At 57.1% G+C, this 14,471-nt stretch overlaps 3 protein-coding genes across 3 annotated transcripts; 1 reads left to right on the top strand and 2 right to left on the bottom strand.

Annotated features, from left to right (window-relative positions):
* Nucleotides 1–640: 640 nt before the first annotated feature.
* On the top strand, nt 641–3,874 carry JKF63_03254 (uncharacterized protein; the record flags this gene model as incomplete). Its single annotated transcript, XM_067899274.1, has 1 exon — nt 641–3,874. The coding sequence occupies one exon, from the start codon at nt 641–643 to the stop codon at nt 3,872–3,874; it is 3,234 nt and encodes a 1,077-aa protein (XP_067756064.1).
* Nucleotides 3,875–4,866: 992 nt separating this feature from the next.
* Nucleotides 4,867–5,460, bottom strand: JKF63_03253 (uncharacterized protein; the record flags this gene model as incomplete). The annotated part of the gene is made up of 1 exon (XM_067899273.1): nt 4,867–5,460. The coding sequence occupies one exon, from the start codon at nt 5,458–5,460 to the stop codon at nt 4,867–4,869; it is 594 nt and encodes a 197-aa protein (XP_067756063.1).
* Nucleotides 5,461–6,784: 1,324 nt separating this feature from the next.
* On the bottom strand, nt 6,785–11,872 carry JKF63_03252 (uncharacterized protein; the record flags this gene model as incomplete). The annotated part of the gene is made up of 2 exons (XM_067899272.1): nt 6,785–9,720; nt 9,763–11,872. The coding sequence occupies 2 exons, from the start codon at nt 11,870–11,872 to the stop codon at nt 6,785–6,787; spliced, it is 5,046 nt and encodes a 1,681-aa protein (XP_067756062.1).
* Between the last annotated feature and the right edge of the window lie 2,599 nt (nt 11,873–14,471).

Genomic DNA, 14,471 nt, shown 5'->3' with positions numbered 1-14,471 from the left:
TACTCGAATGCGCGGCTCTTTTTGTAGTTTCTGCACTCGCGTTTTCCCTGTCGTCGGAACGCCTCCAGCGTGGTGAAGAAGAACGCCCACCGCAAGACGTTTTGTTGGTTTCCCTGTCGCCGTTTCCACTCCCAAATCCCATTTGTCGCTCCACAAGCGAAGAGATCCTTTTTGAAGGAAAAGGGCGGCAACCATGTCACCAAGCTGTGTGCGACCCACTTGTTTTGCATCTCTCTTGTGTAGGAGTGGCCCAGGAAACAAGCGGCGCAGTCCCGGTCTTCTTGGTAGAGAGGCGTCAGTGATGCTCACAATATCAAGCCATCGCATGAGCGACTCTCACACCGGTTTGCCCATCTCTTCTTCTTCTTTTACTGTGCCATTGTGCACATCGGCTTCGCCGCTCAGTACCGGTGTGTGGATGCGGGTGCACCCTTCCCTGCAGCAGTGCTTTTGCCACTGAGTATCATCGCCGCCAAGGTCTGACCTTCTAGCCTACCAGCGGTGACGGCAGTACGTGCCCCTCGCGTCCTCACGAGCGCAGCTACTAGAGCCTGGCTCGGCGTCACCTTTTTTTCCGCACAGGTCCAGTTGACCCCCTTAGAACACTTCGCAGCACAGACAGTGAAAAGTGCCGACGGCAATGGCGCAGGCGGCCCCACGTGATAGCCGAAGCCACGTCGACGCTTTGCACGACCCCGTGGCGCCGCGCTTTGAGCTCGTCACCCACCCTCTTTCCGATAGCCAATATTTTATCGAAGATGTCGACTGCCAGGGCGGTATCTTGGCTGTGCTGCGCCGGAATGGACGTCTGGAGGCACACGATGTGGAAGAGGACCGCGTGCTCATCCGCACACTCGTGCGCAACCCATACAAGGTTTTTGTGCATCCCCAAGGCACGTACATTGTGGCAACTGCCTCTGACGGTGAAATCACCGTGCAGAACACGTTCGACACACGCATGTGTGCCACCACTCAGCTACAATCGACCGACGTTCGCAGTGCCTCTGCGCATGGGTCGCAGGAGGTCATCGTCGGTGAGTGTGTGGGATGGCTCCCACAGGACTACTACGGGGCAGTGGCCGAAGGTGTCGCGGACACACTGGGTGCCCATGCGGTGCTTGCACCCAAAATGCAAGGATCCTCAACAACGAGCCCGGTGGAGTGGAGCTGCTTGGTAGGAGTGAACAAGGGGGGTGCCATTTTTGCTCTTCACCTATGCGCCACCGCTAGTAATCCGAGCCGGCTGAAGATACGAGCGGAGCTGGCGTGGTCGCTGCCGTCCCCAGGAGCCTCTCTTTTCCCCATTCGTTCCATCGCATTCGCGGTGATGGAGACAGGCGGTTGCGTTCTACTTGTTTCCACGGCCATCAATCTGCACGAGGCACACAGCTGCAGCATCACCGCCCCGGCTTCTCTGTTCGACGCCCTCATGTGCGGTACTGTGAGGCTGCGCACACAGACCGTGCCCCTGTACGCAGGCTCCGCCTCAGCGCCGGAGGCAAACGGACGTGTGCAACTCTACCGTGGTTCGCACGACGCCACACCGCAGTCATACATATGGAACAGCACCGTGGGCATTGTTCATGGGCTCTTTTATCGAGACGTCACTGCGGACATGGTAGACGAAAACGAGCGGCTGATCTTCCGCACTCCGCCGGCTTCTGCGACGTCGTCTACTTCGGTGAATGAGGAAGGGGCACGTGTGAATGAGCAGTCCTTCTCACTTGCGAAAGTCACCGATGGCACTGACCCCGCTGGATTTGAATTGAACAGGGCCACGCTGCCACCGGCAGTCGCCCCTATCGCAGTGGTCCCGACTGCATTCCACATGATTGTGTTGTACCCTCAACGGTGCCTCGTCTTGCATCAGCCTCCGGGATTGTCCTGGCGCAGCCCTGCCGACATCGGGTGTGCGGAGCGCACTGCACCACCATTGCCTGTTGAGGTGGTGCAGCGAATCCGTTTCGACCCGTTCCGGGAATCGCCACCGCCGTCCACCGATCTGTGCGGCGTCATCCACGACGCCGAAGCGCGCCGGTTTTTTCTCTTCAGTCGCACACACCTGTGGGAGCTGCTAATTGAAGACGAGCCACACCAGCAGTGGCGGCTCTTTCTCGAGCGCGGACGCGGCACGCAGGGGTCTTTGGCGGTGCGCAAGCGCTACATGGATGCGGCGTGCCGCCTTGCCTTCTACTCAAACACTCAGCGCAACCTCTGCCTGTTTCACTGCGGTCAGTTTTTCCTCGACTGCGGCGCCACCCGCCACGCCATTGATCAATTCGCCAAGTGCGACTGGTTCGAGGACATCTACGCACTGCTGACAACGTACCGCAACACGAACGTGCGCACCGCCTTTGTGGAGGCACGGCTTCAATTTCTGTTGCTGCATCTCCCCTCGCTCGACAACTGGGCGCCACAGCTAACGAGTATGTTTGTAATTCTCGTGCTCGCCAAGCTCGACCAGATCGCGCGCAGGGCTGAGGCGTCCGCTGCTGAAGCAGAGCTTCATGAGTTCCTCCTTAGCACACTGGGGCGATGCAATAGCTTCCTGAAGGAAAAAGCGGTCTATGAGCTGGTGGTGCGCCTGCTGGAGGAGCAGGGTCGCCACGAGTGTGCCTTGATGTTCGCCAAGGCAATGCAGCACACCCGCTACGCCGTCGCCTACCACATCGCTCAGCAACAGTTCGACGAGGCCGTCAAGGCACTCGGCACGTGTCACGGCTCTGTCGCACTTCTGCAGCCGTGGTACGAGTTCACGCCGGTACTCATGCAGCATCGGCCCGTGGCCCTGGTGACAGCACTGCTCCGTGCTCTGTCCAAGGAGGCGAGGGCCGGCCGAGTGCTTCCCCTTCAAATGGAGCGACTCATGCCGTCGTTTGTGCGCTACGATGTCTCAATGAACGAGGTGGCTGGCAACACAGAGCACCAGGTGGTGGTGCTGCTAGACCAGTGTATTCACCGATATGGCTGCCCCTCGAGTACTGTGCATAACTACTACATACGCCTACTTGCACAGACGCAGGATGCCGTGCGGCTCGACGACTTGATCAATACATCACTCTTCTTCGACACGGGGTACGCACTGCGCACGTGCCTCGAGCATCGTTGCACCACTGCTGCCGTGGCCCTATACAAGCACATGCATCTTTACCGTGAGGCCGTCACCACCGCCCTTTATACGCCTGACGAGCAGGGCAGCAGCAAATCCGACGTCCAGAGCGACACGCTGCACGGCCTTGTCGCCGCCGAGGACACGCTGCGTGGACTTCTTGGAAAGGTAAGCAAAGACGAGCTGCGGCATCTGTGGATGCGAACAGCGGAGCACGCGCTCGCCAGCCACAACGTCGCCGCGGCCCTGGCAGTCGTGCAAGAATCCGGCGGCGTTCTCAACACTGAGGATGTCCTCCGCAAGATTGACGACGTGAATCTTATAGAAGACTTTCGAGACGCCATCTGCGAATACTTCGACGCCTATGCGGAGCAGAAACAGCAGCTTAGCCGTGCCCTTGACGAGGTGTACCACACTTCAGAGGACGTGAAAAAGGACTTGCAACAGGCATGCCAGCGCTGCGGATACATCACGGCGACCCAGTGCTGTCCGCTTTGCCATCGAACTCTGCTACATAGCAGCACGCCATATTTTGTGTACCCCAACTGTGGTCATGTCCTGCACGAGGCATGCGCCGTGTCGCGGATCCGGTCCATGGGCGGCGTAGAGACCTTCCTGGCAGACGAGGGCATTGCACCGCACGTCCTCCACGGGGCCAGCGACGTTCGCCAGCTCGCACAACAGGACTGTGTGTTGTGCGGCGAAGCAGCGGTAATCGAGATTGATGTGCCCTTGTGCCGCAAGGACGCTTCCTGGGATATTTGATTCTTTTTCGCTGACCGTTTCCACGAAACTGACCCCAATGAATTTTAAACGCCGCGCGGGGGCGTCGCGCATCCACGCGCGCGGCCTCAACGAGGCAATGGCCCGGCCAGCCGCGGCCCCCCCCCACATGAACCGCTCCTCACCTCCAACCACCCCTCGCTCGCCCAGGCAGGGCCCCGCGCAGACGCGCCCTCTGCCCCACCCCAACACACCCCGCGCGGCAGCATAGCGTCAGCGTGGACTAAGTTGGGAGATGTTGTGACCTCATGCACTGTTCGGACTGACAGGAAACTATGTGAATAGTATTCATCACGTGCACGCCGCTCGCGCCACACACACACACACACACACACGTACAAACACACACACGCACACACACACACACACAGAAGCGAAGGGTCTCGCGAGACGAAGAGCTGATTCTAGCGAAATTTTACACAGGCACCGAGAGGGATGGCTGACCCTCACACCCAGGGAAGATCGCTGAAGTCGTGGAGGGGGAGGTGGGCTCGATAAAAGGTTGGGGTTCGTTCGCATGGCAGCGCAGGTGTGCTCTCACGAAGGCTTCAAACACACACAGGTTGGTGGGTGTACTCAGTAACGGTAATGCTGGATGGGTGTTTTATCGAAAGGATAAGTAGTGGAGGGTCATTGGGGATCGTAGCGGAGAACAGGGGGAGTCGCAAGGGGCTGCTTTGGCCCTTTGCTCTGTGATCTCATCTTTGGCGACCGAAATCGTTTGTTTCGAGTTCAGCAAAGAAAAAAAAATCACGTGCTCGCCAATGGGCAGCAAAGCAGAGCACATCCACGGAAGAGAGAAAGGGTGAAGAGGGACGAAAGCTAAAGGGCGGTCACTGTGGAAAAGTGGGCCCCCCCTCCTCCTTTTACCATTTTCTTGTTGTAGTGATAGTTCTGTTTTTTTTTTGTAGCCTTCCCTAATGAATGTCCGCTTCTTCACGACCCAATTCAAAGGGGGGACCGAATAGACCGTTTTACAGGAATCCGAGGAGCAGGATAAAGACGACGGCGATCAGCAAAATAAACGGCAGGTGTGCCTTCATGAAGTGACCGAGGCTGATGTAACGACCATGCAGCATCATCCCGATTGCGATGCTAACTGTACCCATTTTCCTCTTCTTGAGGCACTGCTGGTTCATCGATGCTGCCGCCAGCGCATGACAATTGTTTGTGAAAAAGTTATAGGTTTCACATTGTTGAAAATGGGTGACGGTGGATGCAACGGCCTTGTCGTACGCTGCCACCTCGCGCCTCACTGCCTCTCCCCTCTCTGCTGAGTCGTACAAATTGGGTGTATAGAAGGACGGGATGTAGTAGCGTGAGAGATCCCAGTACTTGACTGGATTACCGAACAGCATGCGGTCTTGCCCAATGCGGTATGACCCTTGAAAGTCATAAATGTGGCCATGGCTGTCGCACACCCCAACGTGGCCGACAAAAGGCAGAAACCACGACAAGATTGGGATTGGCGACCACACGATGCAGAATGGGTACTGCGCACGAGCTGAGTCGATGACAGGGGGAAGCTGAGCAGGCATCTCGGCCTGAGAGAGGCTATGCGACGACATTGATAGGTGGAGCAAAGTACCGCGATGAGACCAGCTTTTTCCCTCTTTTGCAATACCGATAAGACGACACCTCGGGTGAGCGCTACGCTATTTGTGCAAAAAAAAAAAAACCACTCCGAACAGCCGCACTGGTGCACACGTTTGCAAGTCAGACGAAAAGTTGTAGATAGGAGAGAAACAAGGGAGGGGGGTGGTGATGGTGGTGGTGGTGGTGGTGGTCGCAACACGCTTCAGCGTGTGGATCCGATGAGAGTAAAAGCGACTGCAGTTGTTGTCGTTGTACGGCGAAGGAGGAATTTCGTTGGACAGGTGAGGAAAACACAAAAATGGTGGTAGCGACTATGACGCTGGAGAGCAGACAACATGCCGGAAAGATCAAAGGGTGACAACAGGTGTCATGCTGGGGCTCACATGGCTAGCGGTGGAAGTCAGTGCGCCGAAGTTCGCCACAGAGGAAGTGCCGCCAGCGACACAGTCGCACCTGGCATAGCGTACGTGGGTTGGCACCGGCGGACAATGCGTGCGTGTGTGAAGGGGGAGGGGGGGGGAAGGAGGAGGGGGAGGCGTACAACATGCCACAAATCGATCCAGCCTCGACATACGTAAAAAGGATATACAAGTTGTGTTGTTTCTTCAGAGAAAAAACGTCGTGAACACAAACGCAGAACCCCAGTTGACTATTACTGACACCCCCCCCCCTGTAGGTGTCCGTATCTGGGCTCCCCCGCCCCCCTCCCCCCCATCCTCTCCCACCCGTGGGTGTATACTTGGTATATGTTTCCGTGCGCGCCGGCGTCCTTTTGAAGCACCGTTGCGGCCACCGCCACCCGTCAAGTCGTTTGGGGAGGGAGGGGGGGGTAAGGGGAAGCTTGTTGTAGCCGGTGTGTGACGGTTGAGGGGGAGGGAGACACACTAGTCGACAGTGGCAGCGGCAGGAGCGGTGATTGTGTTTGGGGTGGAGTGGGGGTTGGCTTAGCGAGACGCACGGGAGAAAGACGAAAGACCCTCGAGGCCAAGGGCTTGACGATGCTCTCTCCTTTCCCGAGCCCGTTAAGGAATGGGGGAGGGGAGGGGAGGGAGGGGGGCGGTGATATACACATCGCACTCAAGCAGTCAGATATGGGGCTATACATCCCCCTCCACATCCACGACGTCACCGCAGTTGTTCGTGTGGGACATTGAGGAGGTCACCAGAAATACGCGCTGTGATGACGGCGGGGGGCGGGGGGGGGGGGAGGGCAGACATCCATGAAGCGATACTTCACTGGTCGGGTGCGTGCACAAATATGCACATCCAGACGGACACACGTACATCGCTCCGAGCCTATGCTTTTCCTACCTCACTGGAGGGGGGGGTGAGAGGGGGGTGTCCCTTCTCGACCAAGGCGGTTTCCCCAGGGTCTTCCAGCAGCCGCGCACAAATGAGCGGAAAGAGCCGATCAGGGACGCCGTTGAAATAGCCATCCATCCAGAGCATAAACCGCGCCGCGTAGCTAGCTGGGTCGATGATAGTTGGGTCGCGGCGGGTGTAGCCCAGCATTGTGTCGAGCCCTGACTTCATCTTCGACTCCAACACTTTAGCTGAGGAGTACGGGTGCAAAAAGTCGATCATGCCCACAAACACCTTGTCACTGCCGGCAGAGACCATAAGGGAGTAGTCCATGATGCTGCTGTCTGCTAGCATCGCGGTGTCGCGGTGGAGGTGGCTCATCAGCAGCATCTTTGCCTCCGGCGTGCAAAAGAAGAAGTTGCCCATTCGCAGACGTTCTCGAACGAGGTCCACGTCAAGGCGCACCGCGGCATTTGGCACTGTTGTACGGTTGCGCTGGCTGCCCTTCAGGTCCCAAGTCTCTCGCACTGGGCGTTGAAAGAGGAGCTGCTCTGCCACCATAAAACAATGCGTCCCGTCCGTGAGGAGGCTGCGCAGCTGCGGTGCAGTGTCATTCGGCCCTGTGCCGCTGAACGTGACGGGCGACACGGAGGCTCTGCTGCGAGACCCTTGCACGTGAACTGCGTAGAGGCCTAGAATTTTTCCCAGCGTTGACTGGGCCGCGAAGACCTGCGCGCTGGTTTCAGGGTCAAACGGTTTCGTTTGCTGCTGCCGCAATGATGCGTAATGGTCCGCCATGCTCGCGAAGTAGCGCGGTGCCCACTCCCGAAAGTGCCGCAGCTCCGTCGGCTTCACCGACTTTATGAGAAATCGCTCGTCTTGCGTAACGAAAAACATCGAGTGCGACTTGCCGCCATCGGCGCTAAAGGGGTGACACCGTGCCAGCGCCGCACAAATGTCAAAGGGGGCGCCGTCTGTGTAGAGCACCTGGAGTGCGGCAAAGCTACAGGGAAACAGCACATCGACTCTGATGGTGGGCTCTGCATTGCCAGTGGCGGCGCCAATCATGCTCGCCACGCTGGCGGCGCTGCTGATGGACATGGCCCCGCCTGTCAGCCCGGCAGGTCCGCCGATACCAGGTTGAGCTACCCACTGATATCCGGAGAGCGTGCACTTCAGCGACATGGGGAATGCGCCGTCTGCCCCTGCACTTCGGCGAAGCACCTCCAGCGCCGCTGCCGGCGACAGCTGACTCACCATTGACAACAGCTGAGGATGCCCACACTGCGCTGCAGACCCCATGTCCAGTGATGGGGCAGCCACTGCTGCTGCATCGCGGCCAGCTGGCAGAGCTAGCTCCGACTCTGTGGCCGCTCCCGCGTCCATTGTGCTCGATGTCGTGCGAAGTGTGCTTCGTGGAGAGGGGTGATAGAGGCTTAGCAAGGCAGCGGAGAGGATGCTTGATGGCTCAGTCAAGCGAATCCACTGTGAGCGGTCCTTGTGGTACAAGCACCCGTCCAGCCGGCGAAGGTACGAGGGGCATTCAGGCACGGTCGCCGCGGCGGCGTCTGTGGGGGTACTGCTGGCGATTTTTGATGCGACTTTCCAATGCGCGGCGTTCCAGTTTCGATACGCTACCAAGAGAGCAGGGAACCGATGCCTTCGCATATCCGCAAGGAGCAGCGCCACCTCCTCTGGCGGCCCACGGCGGTGGGCATCCCGAAGGGCTGAAAGCGCGCTTTGGACATCCTCTGAGAGGTGGCGCAGATCCTTCATGACATTCTCCGCCGTGGGCATCGAAGGCGGCCCGTCGCTGGCCCTTGTCTTCTCTTCCATGTCCTGTGTCGTGCTTCTGGGGAACGCTCCTGTCGGCTCACCTGCTCTGGCGTTCTCTAGTCGTTCCATTCGATCCAATGCAGTGAGCGTGGCGTGCTGCAGCTCAGTGAGAAGGCCCTCCATCTCCTCGACACCATGTCCAGCGTAGAGGTCGTCATCGATGCCTTTTACAACTCCGTGCGTGGGGTGCTTTGCCGCCGGTGAGAGGACGGCGCTCGGCATCACGGATAGCGGATACTCGATGCGTGACAGGTGCACCGCTTCCACCAGGAACGTCACAGCGTTGGCGTAGGCGTGGGCAGTGGTTGCATTCGGTGGCTGTTGCTGCGCAGGTATATCTAGGGAGTTGTACTGGAAGTGCATTTCGAGAGTCGGCTGCGCAGACTGCGTCGATAGCGCGGGTACCCAGCCGTACAGCACCCATTCGAAGAAAGCGCCGGTGGACATGTTCAGGAGATGTGGACTGCAGACGTCGATCTTGGCGTCAACCGACGTGTCGGCTTCAATCAGCGCATCCGCTGCCCCTACCCTGGAGCGGTTGACAAAGGCGCGAATTCGAAGAGAAAAGTAGCCCTTCAGCTGTGCAAGGAAAGCGGCCATGGTACAAGCGTCATGTGCCTCCGCCGTGGCCAACGCCCTCGCGGCGCTCTGCCGTGCAGTGATCCTGTGGAACGCCGCTTTCTGCGATGTGCACAAGACACCTGCTAGGCCGCTCTCAGCGAGTGTAGATGCGGCGGAGGGCAAAGAAGCAGTAGTCGACGTGGTCATCTTTACACGGTGGGTGCCATGCAAGTAGAGCACCTGCGACTCCGTCCCAGCGCAGCGGTTCACCAGAAAATGAAAGAGGGTCTCGTCTCCGGCCCCGTAAAAAGTCAAGGCTAGTTTCTGCTGCACCACTGCGTAGGCATGCGCCGCTGGCGCCTCTGCGCGTCCGAAAGGCGTGGCCTGTGGTGTGGCAGTGGATGACGCCGATACAACACTGCTGGCAAGTAGATCAAAACGTGAGCCGCACTGCGAGAGGTTGAGTGAGCCACAAGAGACACCGTGCATAAGTGACAGCTCGGAGTTGCGCGTCTTTGCCAGTGTGCTCATGACAGCGCTTGGCGCTGTCGCTGGCTTGCTGTTGACCGCATTACCGACACTCCCACCGCTGCTGCTGCCTGCCCCCTCGAACAGCTGGTCCATGTGCACAACGTTAAACACCATTGTGTCCCTCACGAGGGACAGCGCCTCGGGATTTGAGGCGTCGCGGTAAGCCGACTGCACTGCCAATGGAAACCGGCAGCCAAGATTCATGGTGATGCCAGTAGAGGCGGCGGCTTCTTCCCTAGTCGCTGCCGCTCCACCCAGAGAAACAGGCAGTCCTGCGCATAAAAGTGCTGCAGCACTGTTCGCCTGCAGAGCCAGATGATGAGCGACACTGAGTGCCCCCTTCAAGACCTTCTCCATCGCTTTGCGCGGCCACACCCCGCATTGGTCCTCGTGCTCAGCCACACTCCTGCTCAGGGGATCGCCGCGGAGGATGAGGGTGTGAAACGACAGCGCGTCGAAGCCACGGAAGGCGCAGCAGTGCACTTCTTCCGCCAACTCGAGCACCTCGAAGCGGGCGCAGTGTCCCAGCGGCGCTGTTGTGGCCAAGTCCCCAACACCAACGTACTGGAGGTCCGCAATGATATCGGCCCGCAAGCACCAGGACAGCTGCACGAGAAAGTCGCGACCAACATCCGCTACGAGGCGCATCTGGCCCTCCTCCTCGATGCGCTTGCGCAGGTAATGGTGAACGCCACCTTCCACCACCATGACATCGGGGTGCCAGGTTTCCAACCGCTGAAACAGTTTGTCCAGATAACCACCATACGAACGTACGTAATCGACGAGGTCTTCGCTTGGCTGTACTGGGTAAGAGAGGTGCCCCGCGAGCAGCAGCACGCGGGGATTGTCGCTCGGGCTCATAACGCGTTTCGAAGGAAGACGTCGATGGTTTACCAAACCGGGGTACACGACACACTGTGTCAGCTGCGCTGGGACCGGAATGGACATGATGGAGGTGTGATCGAGGATATTGGCGCCGAGGGCAACAGCGGTGTGACGTACCACGTGCCACGCGATATCCGCGAAGTGGCGCCACAGTGACGATGTGTGAGGGGGGTGTGGGGGAGAAGCTTTCAGCGCGTTCTGGATACGCAGCTCGAGGTGATCCGTACACGCGGCGCCACAGTCCTTGAGGAGTTCGCGCAATGAAGCCGGTGCGTCGGGAATCTGGATCATCGCAGCACTGCCCACCACCCCACTATAGGGGCTTACTAAAGGCTGCATCATATCTTCTGCAAAGAGAAAGTGCACACCAAAGTCGATCGGGTCGCTAAGTGTCCGCACAAAGACCCCGACACTCTCCAGGTTTGATGTGGGCAGGTTGGCCTGGTGCTTCACAAAGGTGCGCACAGGTTTGTCATTTAGGGCCCGCTGATGAGCTGCCCACCATTGCGACATGATCGATGGTTGCGGTCGCCGAACACGGCCTATAGAGTACGTCACCTCACGCTCCTCCTCTGTCTCTGAATGCACTGGCGCTGGGCTGCCCGGCGAGTCGGTGGTGGGGACTACAGGAGAGTTTTTCACACCCGACCGGCGCGCCGTTTCGATGCGTGGCGGCGCATACCGCGCTGTGCCCAATCGCGTCTCCTCAGAAAAACTTCCATCGCTGAATCGATGCGGTTTGTCGAGCTTTAATGGCGACACAGGGGCGTGTGAGACATTCTGCCGGAGTGGAGACGGCGGGTTCGACACAAGTTGGGTGGTGCTGTTGGCCGTGAGCAAAGAGGATTCGAACTCGGCGTGCGTCACGGAGGTTTCGCGTGCGGCGTTCTCTGTAACGGTGGCAGCACATCGACGACAAAGACGCATGGAAAGCTCTGCCGCTGCTGTAGTAGTAGTAGTAGTAGTAGAGGGTGTGTTGCGACTGTCTCCAGCGGCTTTACGTTTCCCGGCTGCCTGTGGTGCAGCGATGGATGCTGGTGTTTTTGCCAGCGTAGTCGACGACGGCGCTAGCCACTGGTAGAGGTTAGATGCGATGCTCTGTGGTGTGGTGGTCGTCGTCGTGAGAGGAGGGTTGAGGCACTCGTAGCAGAACACCTGACCACACCTACGGCAGTGGTGTCGGCGACGAAAAACTGTGAACTTCATGCCACACCCACGGCAACGGAGCGCATACTTATCGTCCACCCAGAGTGAGCGATCTGTCGACATGTTCGAATCAAGGCTGGTGGATGCGATCTATATATATATATATATATATACAAGAGAGTGTGTGGTCAGTTCCCGGTGGAGTGATGAGCAGCAATGTGATTAGACGAGAGCAGGGGAACCCCAACGCACTCAAAATTCCACTGGGGAATTTTTTTTGTTACCAAAAGAGCACAGGAGGAGCGTTGCGGTGTTCGGTGCAGTATTTGTTTATTTGTGTGTTTTCCCCCTAATTTGTAAGGGGAAAGAGCGTGTGGGAACACGGGAGCCTCCACGCACCATCCCTTAGTGCGGCTCCACTGCCTGGAAAAAGAAAATGAGACCGCGTGGGGACGAACGGCGGTGAGTGAACACACTTGAATGCGCGTTCGTGGTTTGTATCTTTCGGAGGGCGAAAAGATTAAATTGGGGGGGGGGGACGAGAAGGAAGAGGACGGGGGAGAGGGTGCGCATGTTGCATTCCATGGTAGACATCACCATCCAAATACCTTCTCATAAACGGCCCAGCTGACACACTGCAGCGCCATGGCAATTGTTTGCGAATTCGGGCAGCACAGCCGCACGCATACACACACACATATACATATATGTCGTTGTCTACCAACGACACGCTAAAGTGAGCTAGTGGGGAGGGGAGGGGCTGTGTACACAAGGGGCGTCATCTGTGTTTAGATACAGCCGTTACTGCTTTAATACGCGCTTCATTTTTTTCACAAGTGTGTGTGTGTGTGTGTGTCAGAGCTCTCAAGGTTTCCTAGCGGTAGAGGGGTGTGCACCCCAGAGCACCACGCGCACAGACTTTGCCCACCCACTCGCTTCTCCCCTCCGACGGGGTTTCCATTGTTTTCGCTTTCTGTTTTTTTTTTGCGCTTTTTCGTTTGTCTGTTATTCCTCCTGTGGTGTCGTTCCTGAATTCCATTTTTGTCACACAATGTATCCCAGGGGAGGCAGGCACATATAAGTAAGCGCGAACGCGCCAGCACGGATCACAGAGAGAGAGAGAGAGAGACTCGATCCAAGCACGGAGACCGTATCACAACAGTCACCGAACCTCCCTCCCTCCCATCACCACACCACCATTCCTCGCTTGTGTTTCTGTGTGTATGTGTGTGTGTGGGGGGGGGGGGAGGGACAGGGAGTTCCGTTCGAGGATCTCGTAATCGACTTTATACACTCCCCCCATTTCACAAAAAAAAACAACGCAAAACCACAAATGCACTCTGTCGTGAGTGTCTCCCCGGTGTGCACCCGATACACATACGCGAAACACATGTCCAAGGTGCACAGGATGAACAGCGATAATGGGGTGAAGGAACTCAGAGAAATAAGCAATACCAACAACAACAACAAAGGAAGGACCAGGGTAGGGGAGGGTTACTATGCAACATCACCTGCGCATGGTGAAAAAAAAAACATGAAGAGGACAAGATGTGAGAGGGCTCCGCTACGACATCGTTTTCGGTTCGAGGCTTTTAAGCATTACATTGGAAGGGGGAGGGGGGGGGGATGTCGGTGGTGGTGAAGAGAGACCAATACAAAAGCAACGCAATCCCCAAGTGATTTCATCTAGAAGAGAGATGCTCGGACGGGGAGAGTGGGAGTGGTAGGGTAAGAGGAGCGTTGCGGGCACCTGTCCCACATCAGCATGACATCGGTCTTGAGACCGGCAGGAGCCCACATCACCCACACGAAACACGGAGATGGTGGGGTGGTGGTGGTGGGGATGATATATCTACGAGAACCACAATACAGCGCACGCGAGATACGAATAACTCGTCATGTTCTCTAGTCCGTCCCCCTTTTCCACTCTTTTTTTTTCCTTCAATATCCAAATCGGCTTGCCTACGCACATTGACACTTCTCCGAGAGGCAATACGCAAAGTACGTCTTCGTGTAGCACGTGGTGAAGTCCAGCGAAGACAACATGTAGACATCTCTCAGCACCCTCTCTCTTGTCCATCTCTGTTTCCCTGACAGTGCTTTCCACATCAACGCGAACACAGCGCATTACACGCTCCAAAACAACAATGGGGAGTAGGAGAAGGAGGAGGAGGAGGGGGGGGGGGGGAAAGAGAGAGAGAGAATGGACGAACACACCACATTTAACTTCACAGCAAACGAACAAATAAAAGCACAAATCACACACAGAAAATACGTACATACAAAAAATAGAAGCGATGCACGCGGTTTCACAGGGAACTAGGGCTGCCCACTCCCTGAAAGATATCTGTTTCCCCGCCCGCCCCCCCCCCCACCCCTCGAAAGAAAACCGAAAACCAAGCACACGCAGAGGGAAAGACAGTCTAGTCAGCCAGACGGCACACAATTGGTTAGACGGACGACGAATGAGACTTCCTTTTTCCCCCGTTTTCAACAAGCCATACCGAAACGAGACACACTCAGACATGACACAGACTAGAAAAAAAAAGAAACAGACACAACCACAAACACAAATACACATTTGCGAAGCCGTCAGCAGCGGAGCTACCACTGATGAACAGGCACTGCGAAAGTGGGAGAGACGACACAACCGGCACAAGCGCGAGCAGAACGTCCCCACTGAGGCTTATCGAGACGGCATCCAACAAGGGAAACACAAAGA

This window comes from Porcisia hertigi, chromosome 27 (genome assembly GCF_017918235.1).
Source record: "Porcisia hertigi strain C119 chromosome 27, whole genome shotgun sequence".
NCBI classification, from domain to species: Eukaryota; Euglenozoa; class Kinetoplastea; order Trypanosomatida; family Trypanosomatidae; genus Porcisia; species Porcisia hertigi.
The sequence above is the reverse complement of the archived record's forward strand: the minus strand, read 5'-3'. Positions and strand labels throughout refer to the sequence as shown.